General features: G+C 64.1%; 10 protein-coding genes across 12 annotated transcripts; 5 read left to right on the top strand and 5 right to left on the bottom strand.

Moving 5' to 3' along the window:
- Positions 1 to 111: 111 nt before the first annotated feature.
- Positions 112 to 1897, top strand: AMSG_01257 (uncharacterized protein; the record flags this gene model as incomplete). Its single annotated transcript, XM_013906411.1, has 2 exons — positions 112 to 1848; positions 1883 to 1897. The coding sequence occupies 2 exons, from the start codon at positions 112 to 114 to the stop codon at positions 1895 to 1897; spliced, it is 1752 nt and encodes a 583-aa protein (XP_013761865.1).
- AMSG_01256 (uncharacterized protein) lies at positions 1770 to 2882 on the bottom strand (the record flags this gene model as incomplete). Its single annotated transcript, XM_013906410.1, has 1 exon — positions 1770 to 2882. The coding sequence occupies one exon, from the start codon at positions 2880 to 2882 to the stop codon at positions 1938 to 1940; it is 945 nt and encodes a 314-aa protein (XP_013761864.1). The 3' UTR covers positions 1770 to 1937.
- Positions 2883 to 3158: 276 nt separating this feature from the next.
- On the top strand, positions 3159 to 5876 carry AMSG_11644 (uncharacterized protein). The gene is made up of 2 exons (XM_013906589.1): positions 3159 to 3335; positions 3429 to 5876. The coding sequence occupies exons 1-2, from the start codon at positions 3214 to 3216 to the stop codon at positions 5869 to 5871; spliced, it is 2565 nt and encodes an 854-aa protein (XP_013762043.1). The 5' UTR covers positions 3159 to 3213; the 3' UTR covers positions 5872 to 5876.
- A 228-nt stretch (positions 5877 to 6104) lies between these two features.
- Positions 6105 to 7598, top strand: AMSG_11643 (uncharacterized protein). The gene has a single exon (XM_013906588.1). The coding sequence runs from the start codon at positions 6131 to 6133 to the stop codon at positions 7475 to 7477; it is 1347 nt and encodes a 448-aa protein (XP_013762042.1). The 5' UTR covers positions 6105 to 6130; the 3' UTR covers positions 7478 to 7598.
- On the bottom strand, positions 7098 to 11880 carry AMSG_01254 (the record flags this gene model as incomplete). 3 transcript variants are annotated; one of them, XM_013906407.1, is made up of 2 exons in its annotated part: positions 7098 to 9246; positions 9907 to 11880. In XM_013906407.1, 2 exons carry the CDS (start codon positions 11830 to 11832, stop codon positions 7501 to 7503), a joined length of 3672 nt encoding a protein of 1223 aa, XP_013761861.1. The 3 variants fall into 3 exon arrangements, with proteins under 3 accessions (XP_013761861.1, XP_013761863.1, XP_013761862.1); XM_013906409.1 differs by having other exon boundaries at positions 7501 to 9336; positions 9829 to 11832; XM_013906408.1 differs by having other exon boundaries at positions 7501 to 11832.
- Positions 11881 to 12201: 321 nt separating this feature from the next.
- On the top strand, positions 12202 to 14485 carry AMSG_01253 (aspartyl-tRNA synthetase). Its single transcript, XM_013906406.1, has 2 exons — positions 12202 to 12220; positions 12454 to 14485. Exon 2 carries the CDS (start codon positions 12458 to 12460, stop codon positions 14297 to 14299), a length of 1842 nt encoding a protein of 613 aa, XP_013761860.1. The 5' UTR covers positions 12202 to 12220; positions 12454 to 12457; the 3' UTR covers positions 14300 to 14485.
- A 363-nt stretch (positions 14486 to 14848) lies between these two features.
- Positions 14849 to 16164, top strand: AMSG_01252 (GTPase activating protein; the record flags this gene model as incomplete). Its single annotated transcript, XM_013906405.1, has 1 exon — positions 14849 to 16164. Exon 1 carries the CDS (start codon positions 14884 to 14886, stop codon positions 16162 to 16164), a length of 1281 nt encoding a protein of 426 aa, XP_013761859.1. The 5' UTR covers positions 14849 to 14883.
- Positions 16165 to 16975: 811 nt separating this feature from the next.
- Positions 16976 to 17254, bottom strand: AMSG_01250 (uncharacterized protein; the record flags this gene model as incomplete). Its single annotated transcript, XM_013906404.1, has 1 exon — positions 16976 to 17254. The coding sequence occupies one exon, from the start codon at positions 17252 to 17254 to the stop codon at positions 16976 to 16978; it is 279 nt and encodes a 92-aa protein (XP_013761858.1).
- An 820-nt stretch (positions 17255 to 18074) lies between these two features.
- Positions 18075 to 20955, bottom strand: AMSG_01249 (coiled-coil flagellar protein; the record flags this gene model as incomplete). Its single annotated transcript, XM_013906403.1, has 1 exon — positions 18075 to 20955. One exon carries the CDS (start codon positions 20953 to 20955, stop codon positions 18091 to 18093), a length of 2865 nt encoding a protein of 954 aa, XP_013761857.1. The 3' UTR covers positions 18075 to 18090.
- Positions 20956 to 21188: 233 nt separating this feature from the next.
- Positions 21189 to 22464, bottom strand: AMSG_01248 (CMGC/CK2 protein kinase; the record flags this gene model as incomplete). The annotated part of the gene is made up of 2 exons (XM_013906402.1): positions 21189 to 22217; positions 22312 to 22464. 2 exons carry the CDS (start codon positions 22462 to 22464, stop codon positions 21255 to 21257), a joined length of 1116 nt encoding a protein of 371 aa, XP_013761856.1. The 3' UTR covers positions 21189 to 21254.
- Between the last annotated feature and the right edge of the window lie 137 nt (positions 22465 to 22601).

Here is a 22601-nt window from a genome sequence, read left to right as displayed (position 1 = left end):
AGCGAGGGCGCCATGGTGGTGCCACTCGACTCGACCCACAGGTACGAGAGGGACACAAGGCAGCGGCGAGGCGGCATACAGCAGACGGCAGACAGGCGGGTAGCGGAGGTGATGGCCGGGCGACATCCTGCAGTGGGCTTCTATGCCCACCTCTGGCAGACGGCGCCGCAGTTGGCGCTGGCTACAGCGGCGCTGTACTATGCCCGCCCGCTGCTGGAGGACTGGCTGCTGCCGCCGGCGCTGCGGATGCGGTCGGTGGCGAATGCGGTGCGGCGGGCGCGGATCGGCCTGCTGGCACGGGTGACGGCCATGGACGGATCAAGCAGCAGAGGTTCCGCGACCGGCGCCGGGCGTCCGACGGGCCGCGAGCTACTGGCTTTTGCAGGGATCGCGCTCTGGGCGGCCTTGCTTGATGCGCTCCTCTCGACGCTGCGCCGATCGCTGGCATCAGCGAGCCGTGGTCGGTATCGGTCGTATCTGTTGCGACTTTTGCTCGGGGCTGAGCCTGGCGCAGTGGGTAAGCTGCAGGGCGACGGCGGGCCCGGCCTCGGGCGCCGGCTGACGGTAGCTGCGACGCAGCTGGCCCGTGCAGCATCGATGGTCACCTCGGTCCTTCCCGCCATTGTAGGTGACTCGTATGCGCTTGTGGTTGAGACTGCGGCGTTGATTCGTGGGCGGCGGAGTGGCAGGGCAGCGGAAGCACGGGGAAACCTGTTGCGGCTTGACGCGATGCTGCTCCTGCACCCATTGCTGGGCTTTGCGCTTGAGCGCTGCTTGCGCGCTGCCCGCGATCGGCTCGGCACGGCGGTGGAAGCGCGTCGTGGGCGCAAAGCTTCAGCCAATGCCCGTGGTGTGGCGCTTCTTCAGGAGGCTGGTGCCGGCGCGGTCGAGTTGCAGATGCATCCCGGGGCGGTGGCGGCGATGGGTGCGGCGGTAGAGGCGATCCACAACGACGACGCAGTCTCGCACTACGGCGTGCTGTCGATGGCGCACACAGTGCTCAATGCGTGCTGTTCGCGGTCGACCTTTGAGGCGCTGCTGGAACTCTCGGTCGTGCCATGGGTACTGATGACCAAGAGAGTCGCCCATCCCGAGTACGCGCAGGCAGTGTCGGACGTGAATCGACTTTTGGCGATTTTACGCCGACTGTGGGCGTTTACGTCGCTGCTCTTTGCCTCACCGCACGAGCAACAGGAGCTGAATGCCATCCTCAACCTGCCTCAGGCATCGAGTGCCGCGGCCGGACCTGATTCCGGACCGCTGGACACAGTGGTTCTGCCGAGCGGCATCGAGTACGTCTACCCCGATCGGGCGTCATGGAAGCTTCGGGTGGGCGCCGAGATCGAGCTCCGCGCTGGGCGCAGCTACGCAGTGGTCGGGCCGAACCAGGCCGGAAAGTCGACGCTGGTGCGGCTACTGGCCGGGCTGGTGCAGCCGACAGCGGGTCGCGTGGTGTGGCGTAGTAGCGACGAGAGCGAGACAGGTCCGGCGCGGGCGCGGATTGGATATGTGAGGCAGTCGCCGTTCCTCTTTGCTGGCACCGTTCGGCATAACCTGCAGCTGTTCGCGGCGGGTGCCAGTGACGCCGAGCTGCGGGACGCACTCGACGCTGCCGGGCTGGCAGAGCCTAGCGGCGGGGGTGACGTCCTCGAGCTGGAGATCGAGAGTGGCGGAAGCAACTTGTCGGGTGGCCAGGCCCAAAGTGTGGCGCTGGCGCGAGCTCTGGTGCGGCGCGATATCGAGCTGCTGCTTCTGGATGAGGCGCTGTCTAAGATGGATGTGGGCAAACGGCGCGACCGGGTGCTGCCGCAGGTTTTGGCAGCGGCGGCGCGGCGTGGACTTGTTGTGGTCGCTGTGACTCACGATCCCGAGCTTGTCCCAGCCTTTGACGGTGTGATCATGCTCGCTCACGGGGTGGTCCAGCTGCGGCCGAGCTGTCATTGGGCGGGGAGCAGGAGCGGCGGGCGCGGTGCTGGGCGCGTCGGGCGCGCTGCGCGGGACGGTTTGGACAATGGGGCAGGGTTGGATGCTGCGGTGGCGGTGTCGGAAACAGGAGTTTGTCCCGCATCGGCATCGTCATCGCCCCAGTACGACGAACCGACCGAGTAGTCCTCCTCGAGCGCGACGTCGTCGACGGCCTCAGCGGCCGCCTCGCGCATGAGCGCGACGAGTTCGTCGTGCAAAATACTGTCTGCTGCCGACTCGCGCCATGTATCATTGGCAGCGGCATCAGCTTCGTCGGCGATGACAGCGTCTACGACAGCAGCGGCGGCATCAAGCGAGCCCACATGCCAGGCGTAATGATCCGAGAGCATCTCCTCGGCGGCTACAGTCTGGCGGGCATCAGCAGTTTGCGGAGACTCACATCCAACAAGCAGGCCGGGGGAGCCGTGCAGCCGCTCGACCGCGCGGTGGATGGCGGCGCGGGCATATGGTGAGGCCGGTGCGGTCATTGCGGCATGCGGTGACCGGGACGCAGCAGGCGGCGTCTGCGGGGGCGGCGGCGAGGCGCCGATCTGCGAGATCGAGAGCAGTGACGACGAGAGCAGAGCACGGCCGCTGTCGTGGGGCTCTGCGCCCCAGCAGCCATATTCGCGGGATGACACGAGTGCGTCATCGCCATGGAGAACAGACCCCAGCAGCGAGTTGTCCAGCTCGTCTGTGAGCGTGCCGACATCGCCTGTGTCGCCTCGGTCGAGCAGGTGCTCTGCAGCGTGACCAATGGCGACGACCTCGGCCACAAGGGCATCGACCGTGGCCAGCGAGACCTCAATGTTTGCCGCCAGCTCATTGATGGCCGGTGCCGAATGGAGCGCAGCAGCAAAGGCAGCATCAGCAGCAGCAGAGCGGAGCGCATCGAGCTCATCAGCGTGGGCGGACATGGGTAACGGCTCGGGCGGGACGGGGGCAGGGTGTTGTCGTGGGGGTCGTGGGTAGCCGAGTCGCGTGTCAGTTGTGTGCACCGTGTCTGACCGTGTTTCCGACCGTGTGTATGTGTATGTGTGTGTGTGTGTGTGTGCGTATGTGTGTGTGTGCGTGTGCAGTGTGTGCCCTGTCCTCGCTCCCGTGCCTTGTGGTCCGGGCCGTGACTTGCCTGTCCAGCCATCCCTGCCACTCGTCTCTGTGGCCATTCGACATTCGCCGCCATTCGTCATCATTCGCCACTCCGGCCCTCTTCCCCCTTCCTCTCGTCGCTGCGACTGCTTCGCCGCGATGCTGGCAGACCTCCCACCCGAACTCATCCACGCCATCGCCCATCCGTACCTCGACTCGCGCTCGGTCGTTGCCCTTGCCTCGACTTGCTCTGCTCTACACGACGCCCTCCTTGGCTCGCCGTATGCCCGGGCTGTCGCACATGCCGGCGCGGGAATCTCCGTCGCCATCGCACACGGGTATTGGTGGGGCGCAAGCATGGCACTCGCGCGTAGAGCTGCACCACCGACCGTTGCAGACATTGTTGCTGTGTTTTTGTCGCCTGCGCCGTGTGATGATCACTGGATCGCCCTCGTCCATGCCATCGCCGGATGTGGGGCCACGCTTGGCGTCTCCGAGGCGGCGGAACTCGCTGACACGCGCTTGTTGCATCCGCGGACTGTCCTCTCCATCCACGCACTGGCTGCCCTCTGTGGTCTTGAGGACGTGGCATTGGAACTTCTGGAGACACTTCCGCCATCGGCGGACGGCAAGGCAGGGCTGCTCACGGCGGCCGCCCTGGCCGGCCTCACCCGCGTCACCCAGCGGCTGCTCGCGGATGGCGACGTGGAGCTGGCTGCTGCTCGCAACAACCCTGTTGTGCTCGCAGCGGCAAACAATCATTGTGCCATGCTCAAGATCCTACTAGGAGAGCCTGGCGCTCATCCAGGTCGCGGCCGCAGCGCGCTGTGCGAGGCCGCATATCGCGGCCACCTCGAGGCTACACGCCTGCTCCTGGACCATCCGCTTGTCGATCCATCACTCGATGAAAGTCTCGCCTTGACCTGGGCGGCCAAGGGCGGAAACATTGATGTTGTCAACGTCCTTCTAGCCGATCCGCGGATTGATCCCGGAAGCTCCAGCTCGGCTCTGTCGTGGGCAGCATCACGCGGCGACAGTGACGTTGTCCGCGCTCTCCTTGCGCACCCGCGCACCGATCCTGGCGCCATGGCCAATGCCGCGCTGGTGACAGCCTCCATCAACGGTCACACTACTACCGTTGGCATTCTTCTCGCCCACCCGCAGGTCGATGCCACTGCCCGCAACGGAGAGGCCATGAGCCGCGCCTACATGGCAGGTCATACACGGATTGTTCGACTCCTTCACAATGCGGGCGCGGCACTGCCACGCGGCGCCGACCCACTTCCACCGTTGTCATTCCTCGAGCGCCTCCCGACCGAAATCCTTCACGCTATTGCCTTTCCGTATCTCGATGCACCTTCAATTGTCGCGCTCGCATCGTCATCGTGGGCTCTCCACTCGGCGCTACTCGGCTCGTACTACGCCCGGGCCCACGCTGCGGCAACTATGGGCGTCGCTAGCTGCATGGAGCGCGGCATGTGGCGAGCTGCCTGGATTGCACTTGCGCGCACAAGCTCATCAGAACTCCCTGGTCTCGTCTCGACACCACTGCTCAAGCGCGCGCTGAGTGCTGACCTTGCTGCGGAAGAAGCCCTTGATCGCCACGTGCTAGTCAAGGCACTTGCGCGGGCAGGCGTTGTGTGGCTGGTGAGCTGGCCTCCAAAGATTGGCCATGTGCTTTGGCGCGATGTCTTCCAGCCGCAGGTGTGCCTCGGGGCGGCGGCGGCTGTATTTGGCCTCGAGGTTCTCGCAACCGAGCTTGCTCAGAGCGCAAGTGTTCAGGACCAGGGCCAGATCCTGCGACTCGGTGCCGCTGCGGGACTGCTGTCGCTTGTCGAACTGCTGCTTGATGATGAGAGCCTGTCTTCGGCTGATGCTACCATGGCGCTGGAGCTGGCGTCGGAGCACGGCCATACCGACGTAGCTGCACGTCTACTGGCAGACTCCCGTGTCGATCCCGCCGCTGACAACGCGATAGCCCTTTTTCGGGCCGCGACCAGCGGCGCGGCTGGCGTCATTGCTCTGCTTCTTGGAGATCCGCGGGTCGATCCGCGCGCAGGCGACCATCGCGCAGTGGATGAGGCCGTCATGCACGGTCATGTTGAAGCAGCACTTGTGTTGCTGGCCGACCCACGGGTTGATGTGACGGCATCGCAACAGAATGTGTTTCGCATGGCAGCACAGTGCGGTCTAACTGAAGTGTTTGACTACCTTCTCGCCGACGCCCGGATCGACGCAACGGCCGACAACAATTGGGCGCTACGGCTTGCGGCCCAGGCCGGACAGGCGGGTATTGTGTGCAAGCTGCTTGGGCTGGCAGGCGTCGATCCCGCAGCCTGCAACAACGAAGCCATTCGGTTCGCGGCCGATACGGGACAGGACGAGGTTATTGCTCTTCTGCTTGCCGATCCACGGGTTGATCCGGCTGCCCACGACAATTGGGCAATCCGGCGGGCGGCGCGGTGCCCCGACGCTGCCGCTTTTCGCCTCCTCCTTGCCGATCCCAGGACTGATCCCACCACTGCAGACAACTTTGCGATTCGATGGGCGGCTCGGTTTGGCCGGCTCGAGACTGTTGAGCTGCTCCTTGCAGACGAGCGAGTCGACCCGTCGGCGCTCTCACACTACGCACTCCGCTGGGCGGTCAAGTATAACCATCTCGCCGTTGTCAAGCTCCTCACGGACGATGCGCGCGTCGACGTGTCGAACGAGCACGAGGCGCTACTCTACGCAACCGGGACCGGCAACGATGCGATGATTGCCGTTCTCATCGCTGCGGGTGCATGCCTCGGACCGTACTCTTCTTACTTGAACTAGTCAACGAGCATGCATGACGCATGTGATAGAAGTTCCATGTGTGTGTATGTGTGTGTATGTGTGTGTGTGTGTGTATGTGTGTGTGCGAGGGATTGCGTTCGTCCGTCCGTCCGTTCGTCCGTTCATCCGTTCGCCGGAAAGGCAGCCAGCGGGACAGGCAGCGGGCGGCAGTGGTGCTGAGGGAACAGGTCGACGACTGGCGGCAAGAGTATTGGGCCACGACCACCACACTACTAGCATTCCCACTATCAATTGAAGGATGGTGCTGCTAACGGTAGAGGTCCATGGTGAGGACGGGGCGGTGAAGGAGGCCAAGCGGGTGTTCCTCCTCGACACCAAGCCGCTGGCGGCGTCCATGGCCAAGGCCAAGTTCCTTGACAAGGTCGGCATAGCCAGCCCCGACGGATATACCGTCTTCTACCGACCGGTAGATTGCAGTGCTGGCGAGGATGAGCTCGTGATCGAAGCCCTCGACGATGTCACCCCCTTTACCCTCAAGCTCAAGAAGTCGCATGTCCTTGTTCTCCGCCACGGCTCGCCTCCATCTCTGCCGGCGGCCGCATCGACCGACGACGCTGGGGGCGAGGATAATGCTGGGGATGGGACCGGTGCAGGAGGCGAGGCCGAGGTTGATCCTGGCGCCGACGATGCCAGGTCAGATGGCGGCGCTGTTCAAGCAGAAGCTGCAACAGATGGAGAGCCAGGAGCTGATGAAGCTTCGACAGAGGTGGCCGCGGCGGCTGCGGCAGAAGACGCAACCACAGCCGCGGTCAGATCTGCGGACGCACCTGCGGCTCCGATCGAGCCCGATGGCGATGGTGATGCTGTTGCAGCAGCGGCAGCAGAAACAGCAGCAGCCAAGGCCGAGACTGAAGCAGCAGAAGCGACAGCAGCAGAAGCTGAAGCAACAGCGGCAGCTGAGGTGGCGGCAGCCGAGGCGGCGGCAGCTGAGGCGGCGGCAGCTGAGGCGGCGGCAGCTGAGGCGGCGGCAGCTGAGGCGGCGGCAGCCGAGAGAGCTCGTATCCCAATCGTTGCTTCATCGTCTGACGACGATGACATGGTGACGGGAACCACGCGGCTAGGCGCGAGCGCTTATCGCAACACGCAACATCTCGAATCGTACAGCTACGACAGCGATTCGGAGGTGTCGTATCGGGCGGGCGTCCGGCGGACGTCGCGACCACCGCTGGGACTCCCGGCCAACTTTGACTCGATGACCGAGGCCGAGCAGATGATGCATGTGGTGGTGCTTGAGACGGTGTGCGAGGTGGCCGAGGTTGACGCGCAGTACATCATGGCGGCACAGCTGCAGTCGATGGCGCTGTCGCAGATGGATGCTTGGGGCGCCGGCGGTGGGCGTGGCGGAACGAGCGAGCCGACGGATACCCGGTACTCGGCGCATGTGCGGCAGGTCATCCATGAGTTTGATGCCTTTGTGTCGACGACGACTCGGCTGATGGACCAAATTGACGCGGCGGCCAAGGCAGCGGCCGAGTCGAAAAAGGCGCGTTATGTGCGCAAGAAGCAACGGCGGGCGAGGACCAGTTCGGCGGCGCGGACGATGGTAGCGTCGCCAAAGGCGACATCGCCGGGGCGGCGCAAATGAGGCACTGTTCATTGCTAGGCAACCTACTCGAGGCCGTGGGCTTCAAGTGAGAAGGCCATGAGTACCGACTCGATGTCGAGGAATGCCTGCGGGCCTTGGTAGTAAAAGACCGACTGCAGGAGATGGGCAAAGCCCTCGTACGAGACGTGGTCCGGGTCCTCCTCCTCGTCGATCAAGTCGTCGAGGTGGGCGTCGACCTCGTTGTCGGGAACGGCAAATACAGTGCGGAGGATGTAGCGCATCGAGTCGAGGCGGATCTCGCCGTCGACCGACTGGACCTCGAGGTGGTCGACAATGGTGTCGATGTGAATGGGCAGGTCATGGCACTCGCGGAGGTCGGCCTGGGTGCGGACAGGCGCACCGCCGACCTTGATGGCAAGCTCACCGTCGTGGACGGGCCCGATCTCGTAGACGAGCTTGTCGACCGTTTCGGCAAAAGTCAGCTTGTTGGCCTTGGTCTTGCCGTCGCCGAGGTGGGCGGTGTTGACATGGGAGATGATGTTGGCGTCGAGCTTGGAGAGCATGGTAATGCCGTAGTAGTCGACGAGATCGACAATTAGCTCGGTCAGCTCGGCGACGTCCATGCCGTTGTCCTCGCAGAGTGAGGTAGCTTCTGCTGTCGCGTCCCACGTCGAGTAGCCCATCGAAATGAGCACAACCCGGACTTCAGGGAGCGCAAAGCGGCCAGCGCCGTTACGACGGAGCGGCTCGAGCACGACCTTGACCCGGTCTTCCATTGAGAGGTCGGACCAGGTGTGCCGTTTCGACTGAACGCCGACATCATCGTCGGTGACGGCGTCGGTGGCATCAGCGTCTGCTGCGCCAGCCTTGAGAGACGACTTTCGCGGGGCGTCAGCTGCAGACTCCAGCTCGGGCTCGGGCAACGGCTCGGACTGGAGCACGGGCTCGGGCTCGGGTTCGGGCTCGGGAGGTTGGGCAGCGGCAAGGATCGGCGACTCGTCGTTGTCCTCGTTGTCACCATCATCAACAGCGAGGGCGTCAAGAGCATCAAATGCGGCGTCGTCGCCGGCATCATCGTCGTCGTCGTCGTCGTCGGACGAATACTCGGAGCCGGCCTCGTCCATGAGGAATGAGAGAAAGTCATCCATCTTCTCAAAGGTGGTGACGGTAGAGACCGAAAAAGCGTCGTCATGCTGTGCGAGATCGGGCTCTGCGGCAGCGGCGGGCTCGTGGTCGAGGTCGTCGACAACAAAGTCATTTTCGAGCGAGGCAAGGATGTCACCAAGGCCGTCGATGTCGACTGTGGAAAGCCGCGGAGCTGCCCGTGACGCAGTCAGCTGCGACATAGACACCACAGCGGCGTCCGGGCGGCGGACCATGGCACGCTCGACAGGAGCGACCACCACCTTTGCCTTGAGCACAACCGGTAGAGCTTCGACCGAGGCCTTCTTTGCGCGAGCCAAGGTCGGCGGAGGGTCAGCTACAGGCTCAGCGCCGGGCGTGGGCTCGGCGTCGGGCGCAGGAGTGGGCTTGGTGGCGGGGGTGCTCGTTGCAGCGGCAGCAACTGTCGCGACGGCTGCGACAGCCACGGCTGCTGCGACGGACGCTGGTGCAATGTCGAGGTCAGGCGGAGGCTCAACCTCGGGCCCAACCTCGGGCTCAGGTATGCGCTCCTGCTCGACCTTCGACTCAACTTCCGGCTCAGCCTCGGCGTCACGCGGAGATGTGAGCCCATCATCAGCCTCAACTGCGACCCCACCCTCGACCGCGGTCTCCTGATCGACTTCCGGCTCAACCTCAGGCTCGACCTCGGGCGTAGGCTCGGGATCTGGTGTGGGAAGCGGCTCGAGTGCAGCCTCAACCGCAACCTTCGACTCGGGCGTGGGATCATGCTCAACCTCTGTCTCGGGTCCAGCCTCGGGCTCGGCCTCATGTTCAGCCTCAGGCTCGACCTCGACCTCAACTTCAGGCTCGGCCTCGGGCTCAACCTCGAGCTCAACCTCGGGCTCAACCTCAGGCTCGGCCTTGGGCTCAACCTCGACCTCAACCGCGGGCGTAGGCCCGGGATCTTGTGTGGGAAGCGGCTCGAGTGCAGCCTCAACCTCAACCTTCGACTCGGGTGTGGGATCATGCTCAACCTCTGTCTCGGGCTCAGCCTCGGGCTCGGCCTCGGGTTCAGCCTCAGGCTCGACCTCGACCTCAACCTCAGGCTCGGCCTCGGGCTCAACCTCGAGCTCAACCTCGGGCTCAACCTCAGGCTCGACCTCGACCCCAACCTCAGGCTCAGCCTCGACCTCAACCGCGGGCATAGGCTCGGGATCTTGTGTGGGAAGCGGCTCGAGTGCAGCCTCAACCGCAACCTTCGACTCGGGCGTGGGATCATGCTCAACCTCTGTCTCGGGCTTAGCCTCGGGCTCGGCCTCGGGTTCAGCCTCAGGCTCGACCTCGACCTCAACCTCAGGCTCGACCTCGGGCTCAACCTCAGGCTCAGCCTCGAGCTCAACCGCGGGCATAGGCTCGGGATCTGGTGTGGATAGCGGCTCGAGTGCAGCCCCAACCTCATCCTCCGACCCGGGCGCGGGCTCATGCTCAACCTCGGCCTCGACTCTAACCTCGACATCGGTCTCCTGATCAACCTCAACCTCGATCTTGGCCGGAGGCTCGGGCCCGGCCACTACAGGCTCAGGCTGAAGAACAGCACCACCGCTAAAGCCAAAAGCATCCAGCTCGAGGGTGCCAAAAGCAGAGAGGTCGACGCTGCCGGCTCGTTGCTCACCGTCGCCCGACTCGCTGAGCGAGATTTCGTCGTCGCCGCTGTCCGAGCTGAGCTCGCCCGACGAGCCACTGTCGCCGGTTACCGCTGGCCCCGCGAGCGGCGACGGCTTGGGCGCCGACGCTGGGAGCATAAAGTCGAGCTCGTCCATGAGCGCGTCGAGCGTGGCAAACTGCATCGAGCCGGGCTCCGAGCCGGCCGACACCGCATTGGCCGCCACAGGCGCTGCAACTGTTGGCGGCGGCGTAGACCCGTCACGGGACGCCACTTTGGCCGCCAACCGCTCTTGCTCCTTTTTCAGCAGCTTTTGCTGCGCCTCGAGCGTTTTGCGCCGCAGCTCTTGGACTTCGGGCGAGAGCTCCGCATCCTTGAACAGCCGCGAGGTGTGAACTCGGACCGTTGCTCGCCGCACAGGCTTGTTCGGCTTTGCCGCCGCCGCTTCCACCGGCACTGGCACGGCAGCCTTCCGCGGTATCGGGAGGATGCCCGGTTTGCCGGATGTTGTCGCCGCTCGCTCCGGCCGCACCACAGATGCGCGCTCGCCGCCCGACTGCCTGGTCACCGTCTGTGCCCGCGGCTTGCTCACGCTCCCAGACGCGCCCGAATCGGTGCCTGCCATGCTCAGCCGCGAGGCCCGGGCCGAGGCCCGCGACGGGATCGCCGCCGGCGGCGGAGATGCCGCCCGCTTTGGCCGCTCGCTCTCACTTGAAGCACTGGCCGCATCTGCATACCCGTTGCGTGCCGACGCCTTGCGGATGGGAATCGAGTACGGGTCGCGCTTCTTGACCGAGCCGGGAATCGGTGCTGAGATGGAGCCGGCGTGCCCTGCATCGTCACCGGCACCCGATCCGCTCCCGGTGCTCCCGCTCCCACCTCCTGCGCCGCGCCGTGACTGTGCCTGCGAGCCGGACCGCAGCCGCCGGAAGCCCCACCGCGACGGAGCAATGCCCTCGACCCGCTTCTCGGCGGCATGCGGATTGCGCTTGAGCATCGCCGTGATGCAGGTGCGCATGTCCCTCATCCAGAGCTCCTTCTCCTCAAACGTGTCTGCCAGAAAGGTGAATGTCTTCTCGGCGCCGATGAGCTGGAACATGTTGGTCACCTTTTGCTTCTTACCCTTGACGATTGAATTGACGTACGCAGACTCAAGCATGCAGCAGCCCTTGTACTTGTACGGCAGGTTGACCGTCGAGTAGATGAGGATGTCCTCAAAGAGGAAGAACCGCCGCGCGTTCTTGCGCTTGCCTACCTTTTTGAGCACGCCCTCGCGGACCAGCCGCCGCCCGGCAAGATGCGGCATGTCGCCGGTCATGTTCTTGATGATCTGCTTCACCCGCATCACCGACTCGTTGTTTGTCGCCGCAAACTTGTTCGGCCCACTCCCGCCCGCGAGCGCGGTCGCATTCTCCCGTCCGGCGCCGTCTGCGCCGTTCTCGCCACTCACCTTGGGCTCGTACAAGTCCAGGTTGGCATGGTTCGGCGGGCGATGACCACACGCTGCGCACTTGTGCCCGCGTGGTGGGATCTTGTACACCGGACACGTGCACTTGGCACACGCTCCGCGCCGGACACCCATCCGATCAACAATGCCCTGCACCCGTGCCACAAACACCGCAGACATCTGCGCCGCACACAGCTTGCGTCCAATCTCGCTCCCGCCGCCGTCAGCCTCCACCGGCGCAGCTCGTGCTGCCACCACCGGTTCTGCCCTCCGCCACCACGACGACCACGACCACGTCCACGACGACCACGACGACCACGACCACCACCCCCGCCACCACCACAACCATCACCACCACCGCCGCGTGCATGAGTCCCCCTCCCCCCCCCCCCCCTCCCCCCCGCAGGCCTGGAGGCATGCCACTTTCCAGGACACTGTCCATTTCTGCGAATGTCCCCTCTGCCAAAGTAAAAACCAGTGTCACTAGCCGCAGCACCAGACAGCCAGCCACCACTTGGCAGACTCAGACTCATTGTCACACTCCACCACATCCCACTCGCCATACAATGTACGCCTCACATCCACACACACCACACAACACCAACTGTTTCCCATCCCTCAACCCCCAAGGAAGCCTTCCCTTTCCCCTTTCCCCATTCCCCCTCTCCCCCCCCTCCCCTGTGGCCACCACAAATTCGGACTTTGTCAGATGGGATCGTTCGCCCGACGTCACCACCACGTAGGCAAGATGCTCCATGCAAAGACTCACAGTATGGTGCGGACGGGGGCCACGGAGAGCAGAGACATGGCAACTACTGCATCCGAGGCAGAGATCCAGGTCCTGGAGGCCGAGGTCCAGGCGCAGGGCACCATTGTCCGCGAGCTCAAGGCCGCCGGCGAGGACGCGACCGAGGCCATCGCCACGCTGCTGGAGAAGAAGAAGGCGCTTGCGCTGGCCAAGGGCGAGGAATGGCCGCCGCCCAAGGGCAAGGGCAAGGGCAAGGGCAAGGGCAAGGGCAAGGGCGATGCCCGCGCCGCCGCCAAGGAGGAGCGCCGCAAGGCGCGCGAGGCCAAGTCGCGCGCTGCCGAGGGCCCGACAGGGCTCATGGCCGAGCTCGTGGCGTCGTCCGACTTTGGGCGGTACCAGATGATCCTCTCCGAGCCCGAGTCGCTCACCGGGCGGGTCTTCACCGACATTGCCGACATCGACGCGGCGATGGACGGGCAGGAGGTGACAGTCCGCGGGTACGCGCAGACTGTGCGTGGGCAGGGCAAGCGGGCGTTTATCGTCCTGCGGAGCACCATCCACACCATCCAGTGCCACTACTCGGGGAACAAGGCCATGTCCAAGTTCCTGGCCTCCATTTCGAACGAGTCTCTGGTCGACGTCACGGCCACGGTCTCGATCCCGCCCGAGGAGATCAAGGACACGACCAAGTCAGGCGTCGAGCTCCAGGTCCTCAAGTGCTACGTGGTTAACGCCGCTGCCGAGCTCCCGTTCCAGATTCGCGACGCGTCTGCGCCGTCGTCGTCGGCCGAGGTCGCCGCCACCGCCGGTGACGGCGACGGCACCGAGACCGGCGTGGCCGACGGCACTGTCGACGAGCGCGGCTTTGCGCACGTCGGGCAGGACACCCGGCTCGACTTCCGGTGGATCGACCTGCGGACGAGGGCCAACCAGGGCATCTTCCGCATGCGCTCGGTCGCCGTCAACGCCTTCCAGAACTTCCTTGTCTCGCAGGGCTTCACCGGCATCAACTCGCCCAAGCTCATCCAGACCGCGTCCGAGGGCGGCGCTGACGTCTTTACCGTCGACTTTTTCGGCGACAAGGCGTACCTTGCCCAGTCACCGCAGCTGTACAAGCAGATGGCCATTTGCGCCGGCCTCGAGAAGGTCTTTGAGATCGGCCCGGTTTTCCGCGCCGAAAACTCGAACACCAACCGCCACCTTGTCGAGTTTGTGGGCGCTGACATCGAGGCCACCTTCAAGGAGCACTACCATGAGGTCCTCGTCACCATCACCAATGCCCTTGTCGCTGTCTTTGACGAGCTCTCCTCCGACAAGTACGCCGACCTCCGCGCCGCTGTCAACGAGCAGTACCCCTTCGAGCCGCTCGTCTACCGCTACGAGCAGGAGACCGACTCGCCGTACAAGTTCCCCATCCTCGTCATGGACTACCCCGAGGCCATCGCCATGCTCACCGAGGCTGGCGTCGAGCTCGGTGACGGCTCCCACGGCGACCTCGACACCGCCGCCGAGCGCGAGCTCGGTCGCCTGGTCCGCGAGAAGTACGGCACCGACGTCTTTTGCGTCGACGCCTACCCGTCGTCCGTCCGCCCCTTCTATACCGCGTGCCGGCCCGACAACCCCGCCGTCTCCAACTCGTACGACATCTTTGTCCGCGGCCGCGAGATCCTCTCGGGTGCCCAGCGTATCCACGACCCGGCCATGCTTGTCGAGCGTGCTAACTCGCTCGGCGTCGACCTCACCCCCATCCAGAGCTACGTCGATGCCTTCAAGCACGGCGCCCCGCCCCATGCCGGCGGTGGCTTTGGTGTCGAGCGCATCGTTCTCCAGTTCTTTGCCCTTGACAACGTCCGCAAGGTCTCCATGTTCCCGCGCGACCCGAAGCGTTGCCATCCCTAAGGTACCGGTGCTCCCCTTCACCTTTCCAATTCCCCTCTATCTACACCGTATGCCCAACGACATGCCACCCTGCCCAACACGTACTTTGGATCGGAGAGGACTTGATCCGGCGCTGTGTTGTTCACTTTGAGACGCGCAACAACGCGTCCGAGCAACCAGACCCCATAAACGCATTTTCAAGTTGGACTCGCCTTGTCGTGTGCCTTGGCCGAGACGTATGACAGTGCTCCATTCCAGGCATCCCCCTCCCATAGTCATGTTGCACAACGTGGAGACGGCTCAACTCGCTCTCGGACGTATTTTTGGGATGCGATAGGCAGAGGCAATAATCGCCTTCTGCGATGTAAGCAAAGCGCTCACCTCTTGATCCGGTATGTGCATCAGGAGTGGCTACGGCCGCAACGAGTTGCACCGAGTCGCCCAGCGCCGCACCGAATCGGCCTGAGTCGCTCAGCGCGTTGCGCGCCATCCCGGGCCCGATCCACCCACAACGCATTCACCGGCCGAGCCACCACCACCCACACCATCCGCCCCCCACACCACCGCCGTCACACTTCTCCCTCCCCTACACCCACCTACATAGCATGCTCCGCCATCCGACGTTCTTCGAAGACGAGGCCGAGGCGCCTATCCTCCTCCTCAACCACGGCTACCTCACGCCCGAGTCGGCGCCGGCCGCCCTCGCCCGGACCTCGACCTGGGTCGCTTCTTCGGGCGTGACCATCGATCCGAACTTTGCCTTTGACGACGAGGCACCGGTGACTCGGATCATCGAGCGCGATGTGGAGCGCGCGTTCTGCGGCGAGGTGTGCCAGGCGGCGCTGACTAAGGTCCTCGCCCACGTTGGCCACAAGGTCGGCGACTACGGACAGGGCATGTCCTACGCCGCCGGCTTCCTCCTCATGTTCCTCGAGCCCGAGGTGGTGGCCCAGCTTGTGCTCGCCTTTGACCAGGAGGAGCGGTACATCCCCGGATACTGGCGCGCCGAGGCCGTCAAGTTCAACGTCGACGCCCGCGTTCTCGGCGCCATGGTCGGCCAGTTCTTCGGCCCGCTGATGGGCAACCTGATGGAGAAGGGCGTGCTCCCGCAGAACTTTACCCAAAAGTGGTTTGTCGGCCTCGGCATCCAGGTCCTCCACTACGAGGCCCTCATGACCTTCTGGGAGAACTTCCTGGTCCAGGGCTACGAGTGGCTCTTCAAGTTTGGCCTCTCCATGTTCATGGTGGTTGGCGAGCCGCTGTCGCAGGCCTCCACCACTGCCCAGATGTACGAGCTTCTCCGCCTTGACAACGCAGTGGCCAACGACGACATCCGCGCCGCCGCCGTCCAGGGCGCCGTTGAGATGGAGGTTGAGGGCGAGTTCTCGTCCACCATCGTCAACCTCCGCCACCACATCTACACTACCGAGGTCAAGCCCGCCCTCGACGCCGCCGCTGCCTACGCCGCCGAAGCCGCCGCCGCTGACGCCGCCGACGGTGGCGACTCGGACTATGACGAGGACTTTGTCGACTGCGCCGTCTGTGAGAACAACATGCCCGATGTCTACTGCAAGACATGCAAGCTTGCGGTCTGCGGTATGTGCATGCCCAAGCTCGTCGCCAAGGCCGCTTGCTCGCCCGATCACGACGTCGTCTCGGAGAACGTTGTCGAGCTCGCCATTGCCGCCAAGGCTGCTGCCTCGGCTGACGTTGACGATGTTGCCGACCAGATGGCCGGTCTTGCCCTTGACGATAGCAGTGCTGCCGATGCCTCGGCCGAAGCAGCCTCGGCTGAGGCTGCCGCCGATGACGGCGCTGCCGATGGCGCTGCCGATACTGCCGATGGCGCTGCCGTTGCTGCTACCGATGCTGCCGTTGCCGAGTAGCCAACAAATAACTGATGTGTCACACCATGCCGTGCCCAGGCCTATTGCCTCCGTCGAGACCCGTCTGCGGTGCTCGTGCTGCCTCGCCGCTCTCCACCTCTCCCCGCTGCCTCCCCTTCTCGGCATCCATGGCGTCCGACGAGCCACCCACGTCGACCACTACGGTCGACACAAGCTACTTGCAGCATCTGGAGAGAGTCAATGCTGCGTACGCTCGCCTCCGGGTCGAGCACGCCGCCACCCAGCAGCTGGTGGCCGAGCTCCAAGGCGGCGCTGCTGACCAAGGCGCAGCGCTGCACGCCAAGCTGGACAGCGTGACGGCACTAGCACTGGACGCCCACACCACACTGATGAATGAGCGCAAGGCCCACGCTCACACCCGTATGCTCCTGTTGGACGCGCTCGAGAAGCTCGGCACGGCGTCGAGCCCGGTCCGCGCCAAGTCCCGATCCCGCTCTCCGGCTCCGGCGGGGACAGGCGCGCCGCTTCCGGCCGACATCGAGGGCGTGTGGAGCGATGTGCTTGCGCTCTCGGACGTTGATGCCCTCAAGCAGCAGCTCGGCTTGGCCCCGCCGGCACCTAGGTCAGACCATCGCTTCGAGCCCGAGACGCCCAAGGCGGTCCGCTGGCGTGACGAGGTGACGTCGGACGCCGGTGAGGCGTACCGGGCGTGGAAGGTGCACAACGCCATCGAGACACCCGGCGCAAGACAGCAGCCTGCAACTGCAGATGGCCCGCCTGATCTTATCTCACCCTCGCTCTCGGACTCGGGCGAGGAGTGAGAGCTTCGGGATCGAGAAACTGTTTACGTCTAGAGGCCCAGCCGCGAGCGGACATCGTTCTTGGACGAGTCAAAGCCCAGGTGGTCAAGAACCTGGTAGAAGTTGTGGGCGTCGACAAGGGTCGGATGGAGGAGGACGGCCATGTCGATCTTGTCCGAGTCGAAGCTAAGGGCGTCAAGGAGACGACCTGCCTGCTCACACGAGAACCGCGCGGTCTTGGAGACCATGCGCACTTTTTCCATCTTGCCATCGGAGAACGACTCGGACTTGACCGAGTTGAGGAAGGTCTCAAAGTCTGCCGCGGGCATGCCGACCGATGACACGGGCGCGCGTGCCGGTACGGGGATAGGGGCGGGTGCGGGTGCAGGTACGGGCGCAGGCGCGGGCGCAACCGGGACGGGCGTGACTGGCGGAATCGGAGCGGGTGCGACCGGCGGCGTGTACGGCGGCGGCGCGGGCTGGGCGGGTGCCGATGGCGGCGGAGTAGTACCTGGAGACTGACCAGGCATTGGGCCAGGCGGGTAGGCGACCGGGATGGAGCCGCCATCGTCCATGGCGACCATGTCAAAGGTATGGTCCGCCGGATGCGGCGCGAGGTGGAGGCAATCGTGACAGAGCGAGTACGACATGCAGATACGACACTTGAATCGCTTCTTGTGCCAAAGCGAGCCCATGCACTCGGTGCAATGTGCCGAGTGCGTGCCGATGTAGAACGGCGGGCCCTCGGGCGGAGCCCGGCAGCATGCGCCCATTGCGGCGACGCTGTGTCCCGGTCCAGCCGGCGACTTGTCTTGGCCTGGCGAGAATGACACAAACCGTTCATGAAACGTGAGTCGCACGTGCAAGTGACACAGGCGAAAAGGCTCCGCACACCGGCCGTTGCTTCCCACCCTAGCCATCTACAACACGCTCTCTCCTCACACTGTGTCGCTGCCTCTACCATGCTTGCCTACCAGCTTCTGTAGAGCTCACGCCAAGCGCGTTCATGAACTTTTCAGTTTGCTTGTCGAGCACATTGGCTGCCTTGCGCAGGAACGACGCCATTTTTTACGGATGTTACAAGAGCAGTGGCGAGCAGCCGCAGTCTCGCAACGGCCAGCCCGGCGGCTAGGCTAGCACTCGCTTGTATTTGCGTTTGCCAACTTTACTCGTCGCCGTCGCCGCGGGCAAGCGTGTTCTCGCTGGCTGCGCGGACATGCCGCATCGAAGAGCCAGTGACACTTGGCTCGAACCGCGGGTACATGAACGGCTGCGGAATGGGGAGGAGGCCGGTGGTGTGGTGCGGAATGTAGGCGTTGATCCGCGGCTTGGCCCGCGTCGGCGGCCCATCCTTTGGTTCCCAGTCATTGGGGTACATGTCGTCGTCGCCCTCGATCGAGCCGGCTGCAGCAAGGGCAGCGCGGCGCTGGGCGGCAAGGTGCTGCGACCAGGCGCGGGCGGCTTCAGCGGTGGGCGGGAGGCCGGACTCGATGCGCTCATCGGCCTCGGCGAGAAGTCCCTCTTTCTCAGCCACCTCTTGCTTGAGCTTCATCGCCGTCGCCTGGTACATCGAGAGCTCCGAAACAGTGGCCATCATCTTGCGGGTCGTTGTGCGGATGCGGGCTTGGAACTCGTTGACCTGCTTGGCAAGCGCCAGTGTGTCGTCTTGTCCGTCGGCAGCCTTGGTCCGCAGCCGGCGCGAGAGCGCCGAGATCTCCTCCAGCACCAGCGACTTTTCTAGCAGCGCCTCTTCCTTGGCATTCAGCCGCTCCTCGAGCTCCTTGAGCTTCGAGTAGAGCTCCTTCTTGGTCGGGTCGCGCCCGGGCACCGGCCGCCAACGAAGCTCGTTCGACGGATCCTCGAGATCGACAGCGAGCTTCTGGACCTTGGCTTGCTCGGCCTCGAGCTCGGCAGTCGACCGCTCGATCTCGGCAAGGAGCGTCCGCTCGGTCTCGCGCGAGACAAGCGACTGCTTGGCATGGACGCGCCGATGGAGCTCGTTTTGCTGCAGCTTGTACAGGCGGACTTCTTCTTCGCGGTCACGAAGCTCGAGCTCTCCGGTGCGGAGGACGCGGTCCTGAAAGTTGGCCTTCTCGTAGAGGATGCACAGCTCGTCGTTGCGGTCGATGAGCTGGATGCCGGTAAAGTTGCGGTCTTCAACAGCGGCCTCGTACTGGGTCTTCAGCTTGAGCATGGCAGCCTCGGCAGAGTTGATAGCCGAGTTGAGCCGCTCGACCTCGGCGAGCTGCTGGTCGATGGCGTCGCGCTTTTTCTTGTACTCGAACAGAAACTTGTTGACTTCGATGGTCAGCGCATCGAGCTGGGTGCACGCGTTCTTGAACGCGAGGTTGTTGGCCACATACTCCTTGTCCTTGGCGGTGATCTCGGCGCGCAGGATCTCGATCTCGTTTGCCAGCACCTTGAGCTTCTCCTTATACTCTGCGGCCTCCTGGTGGAGCTGTTGAAGGGCGTTGACCGACCGGTTACGCTCGTTCTTCACCGTGTTGAACAGCTTCTCGTAGTACTTGTACCGCTTGGCCACCTGGGTCGTCGACTTTGAAAAGTCAGCAACGGCCATGGCGTGCATGGCCTTTTTCACCTCAGCCTCCTTCAGCTGCGACGCCAGCTGGGTGCACGACCGCGCCAAGTTGTCGTTCTTCATCACCAGGTCCTTCTGGACGGCGAGCAAGCTCTTCTCTTTGGTGTGCAGTGCAGCGAGCTCGCGCTCCAGCGCGCGGTTCTCCTCGTACAGTGCCTTGACCTGGGCAGCCTTGGCCTGACCCAGCAGCTCCTCGTTGAAAAAGTCGTAGATGTACCAGTCGACCTCGACCGCCGCCTTGGCTGCCTGCTTTTGGGCAGAGTCCATTGAGCTCTGCAAAGCACGGACCTTGGATGCCAGCTCGGACTTCTGCATCTCGAGATCCATCGTCTGTGCGCGGGTAGAGTCAACGTCAGCCTGGACCCGCACCAGCGCTTTGAGCGTCGATGCCTTTTCCCGCTTGAGCTTGGTCAGCTTTTCGTGCGTCTTGGTCGCCTCAAACGAGAGTTCCTTGGCATGAAGCGCCATGTCGGCGAGGTGCTCGTCGAGAATGCGGACTTGCGCGTTGGCCTTGGTCAAATCCGACTCGACGTCCTCTACTGCGCGCTCAACTTCCTTGTACGTCGACGCGTAGTTGGCTGCAGCAAACTTGGCCTGGGCCGCTTCGGTCTTGGCCTCCTCAAGCTCCTTCAGCAGCCGCGCCTCCTCAGCAGTGAGCTTGGCGACGGAGGCGTCGCGGCGTGTGGCCTCTTCCGAGAGCTCGGCCATGTTCTTGCGAAAGACCCGTGTGGCAGCCTCGATGTTGGCAGCCTCGTCACGGTGCTTGGCGAGCTCCGACTGGAGCTGCTTCTGGACCGAGGCGTACGAGGCCTTGGCCTTGATCGCGGCCGACGCGTCCTCCAGCAGCTGCGCTTTGGTCCGCTTGAGGTTCTGGATCTGGCTCCGCCGCTGAGTAGCCTCTTTCTCGAGCGCTTGCACTGCCTTGCGATCGCGCTCAAACGCCGGTCGGACTTCGGCCACCTCGGCCGCCCTCAGCGTCTCGTACTCGGCCTTGACCTCGGCATGCTCGAGCTCGAGCTGCTCGATGGTGAGCATGAGCGTCTGGATCCGGGACTCGGCAAGGTCGAGATCAAGCTTGTGCTGCAAAAGCTCCCTGGTGGCAGCCTCCACGCCGGACTCCTTCTTTTCGGCCTTGTCGCCACCGCTGGTGCCATCGCCGCCGTTGTCGGCGTCGTCGCCCACGCCGCCGTCGCCCGCCGCAACCGCGGCGGGGCCCTTTTGCTCGGCCAGCTCGAGGTTGAGCCGCTTGGCCTTTTTGAGATAGCTCTGCTCGGCAGCAAAGCTCTTGAGGAGCGCAGCATGCCCGCGGGTGTAGACGTCAGAGAGCTTGGTGGCAAAGTCGGGGGAGAGCGAGCCGTCGGCCACGGCCGCGTTGATCTCCGCCAGCACCGACGCGAGCTGCGCCGACGCCTCGGACACATCCACGCTCATCGCCCGGAGGCCGTCTGCCGCACGAGAGTATAGGTGGTGGTGTGGGGAGAGCGGGCGAGGGTGGGAGGGGGGTGGGGGGTGGTGGACAAAAGTGGCGGTTGAGTGTTGGGGAGTGTGCGTGTGGCGGTGATGGGTGGGTGGGCGTTGGTGTGGCTGGCTGGCTGGCCGTTGGCCGCCGTGCCGAGTCGAGCCCGGCACGGCGGGCGGGTGGGTGGGTGGGTGGGCAAGGGCATTCTCACATTGCACTCTTTAATAACATGACTCTATATGTTCACGGCTGCTCATGAGAGGTATTGCATCTAGGCACGGTCAGGAGCTGATGGACCGACAGAGAGCGAGGCGGCGAGCTCGGCGGGCATGCCGTCGCGGACAGGATCAAAGTACGGGTGCTCGAGCGCCTCGGCAGCAGTGATGCGCTCGTGGTGGTCGTAGAGGCAGAGCTTAGTGAGAAGGTCGAGAGCCTCGGGCGAGGCGAGATGACGGTTCTTCTTGGAAATCATGGTCTCCCACGGCTTGCCGCGCGACTTTTTGAGCTCGGCGACGATGTCCTGCGAGAGCTTGATCTTGTACTTTTCGGTGTAGGCGAGGAACGGAGCGGTGCCGAGGATCTTGACGATAGCGGCCATCTGGTTTGCGTTGGTGTGGCGGCCGCGAAAGAGCGGGTGCTTCAGCAGGATCATGCCGCCGAACATGCAGCCGAGCGCCCACATGTCGACCGAGTAGTCGTAGTACTCGTAGTTGAGCAGGAGTTCAGGCGACTTGTAGCACCGGGTCCCGGGCCACTTGCGGATGGGCTTACCCGGAAAGTAAAACTCGGCAAGGCCCCAGTCGATGAGCCGGACTTTGTGCTCCTTGGGGTCGATGAGCACGTTGAGCGGCTTGATGTCGCGGTGCATGATGCCTTGCGAGTGGGTGTACTCGAGGCCACGGACGAGCTCGTACATATAGTACCGGATTTGCAGGTCGGAAAAGGTGGGGTACAGGACCTTAAAGTCCGGCGAGTGGATGTACTCAAAGACGAGGCACTTGAGCCGTGAGCTGGGCACCTTGACGCACGCCATCAGCTCCACAATGTTGACGCCGCCCTTGAGGTGTTCAAGGAACATGATCTCGCGGTTGATCTTGTCGCGCTTGACCGGCTTCAGCACCTTGATCACGCATGGCCGATCGGTCTCTTCTTCCGCCGCCAGAAACACGTCGCCAAAGTGTCCGTGTCCGACCTTGTGCTTGATGAGCACGCCCGAGGTGCCGACCCATCGGATCTACGCGGGGAGCGTGACGGAGGGGAGGCGGGAGGAGGTGAGCGAGGAGGTGGTGATGAAAGGAGGGGAAGGGCGAGGAAGGAGTGCGACGTACGTTGAAGCGGGACGAGTCGAAGAACGAGTCCGGCCGGCCATTGTGGGCTTTGGTGTGGCAGCGGGCAACCGAGACAATGTGCCCGCGGGCGTCTGTGGACAGGTGAGCCGGGACCCCGTCGTCGGAGGACGAGCTGGTGGGGGTGGAGGCCATGGGAGGGAGGGAGGTGGGGAGGGGAGGGGTAGGGTGGGGTGGGGTGGGTGGGGGGGGAGGGGGGGGGGGGGGGGGGGGGGGAGGGGGAGGGGGTGGTAGGACGGGCGTGGGCCCGGGGGGCCGGGGCGTGGTAGGGG

This window comes from Thecamonas trahens (assembly GCF_000142905.1).
Source record: "Thecamonas trahens ATCC 50062 unplaced genomic scaffold supercont1.5, whole genome shotgun sequence".
Taxonomy (NCBI): domain Eukaryota; order Apusomonadida; family Apusomonadidae; genus Thecamonas; species Thecamonas trahens.
Note: the sequence above shows the minus strand (reverse complement) of the source record. Positions and strands in the feature narration are given on the sequence as shown.

Coding starts and splice junctions, on each gene's coding strand:
- AMSG_01253 (XM_013906406.1), top strand. CDS start 12,458: ATGGCAACTACTGCATCCGAGGCAGAGATCCAGGTCCTGGAGGCCGAG.
- AMSG_11643 (XM_013906588.1), top strand. CDS start 6,131: ATGGTGCTGCTAACGGTAGAGGTCCATGGTGAGGACGGGGCGGTGAAG.
- AMSG_11644 (XM_013906589.1), top strand. CDS start 3,214: ATGCTGGCAGACCTCCCACCCGAACTCATCCACGCCATCGCCCATCCG. Junction 3,336..3,428: donor GACGCCCTCCTTGGCTCGCC/GTATGCCCGGGC, acceptor ACTCGCGCGTAG/AGCTGCACCACCGACCGTTG.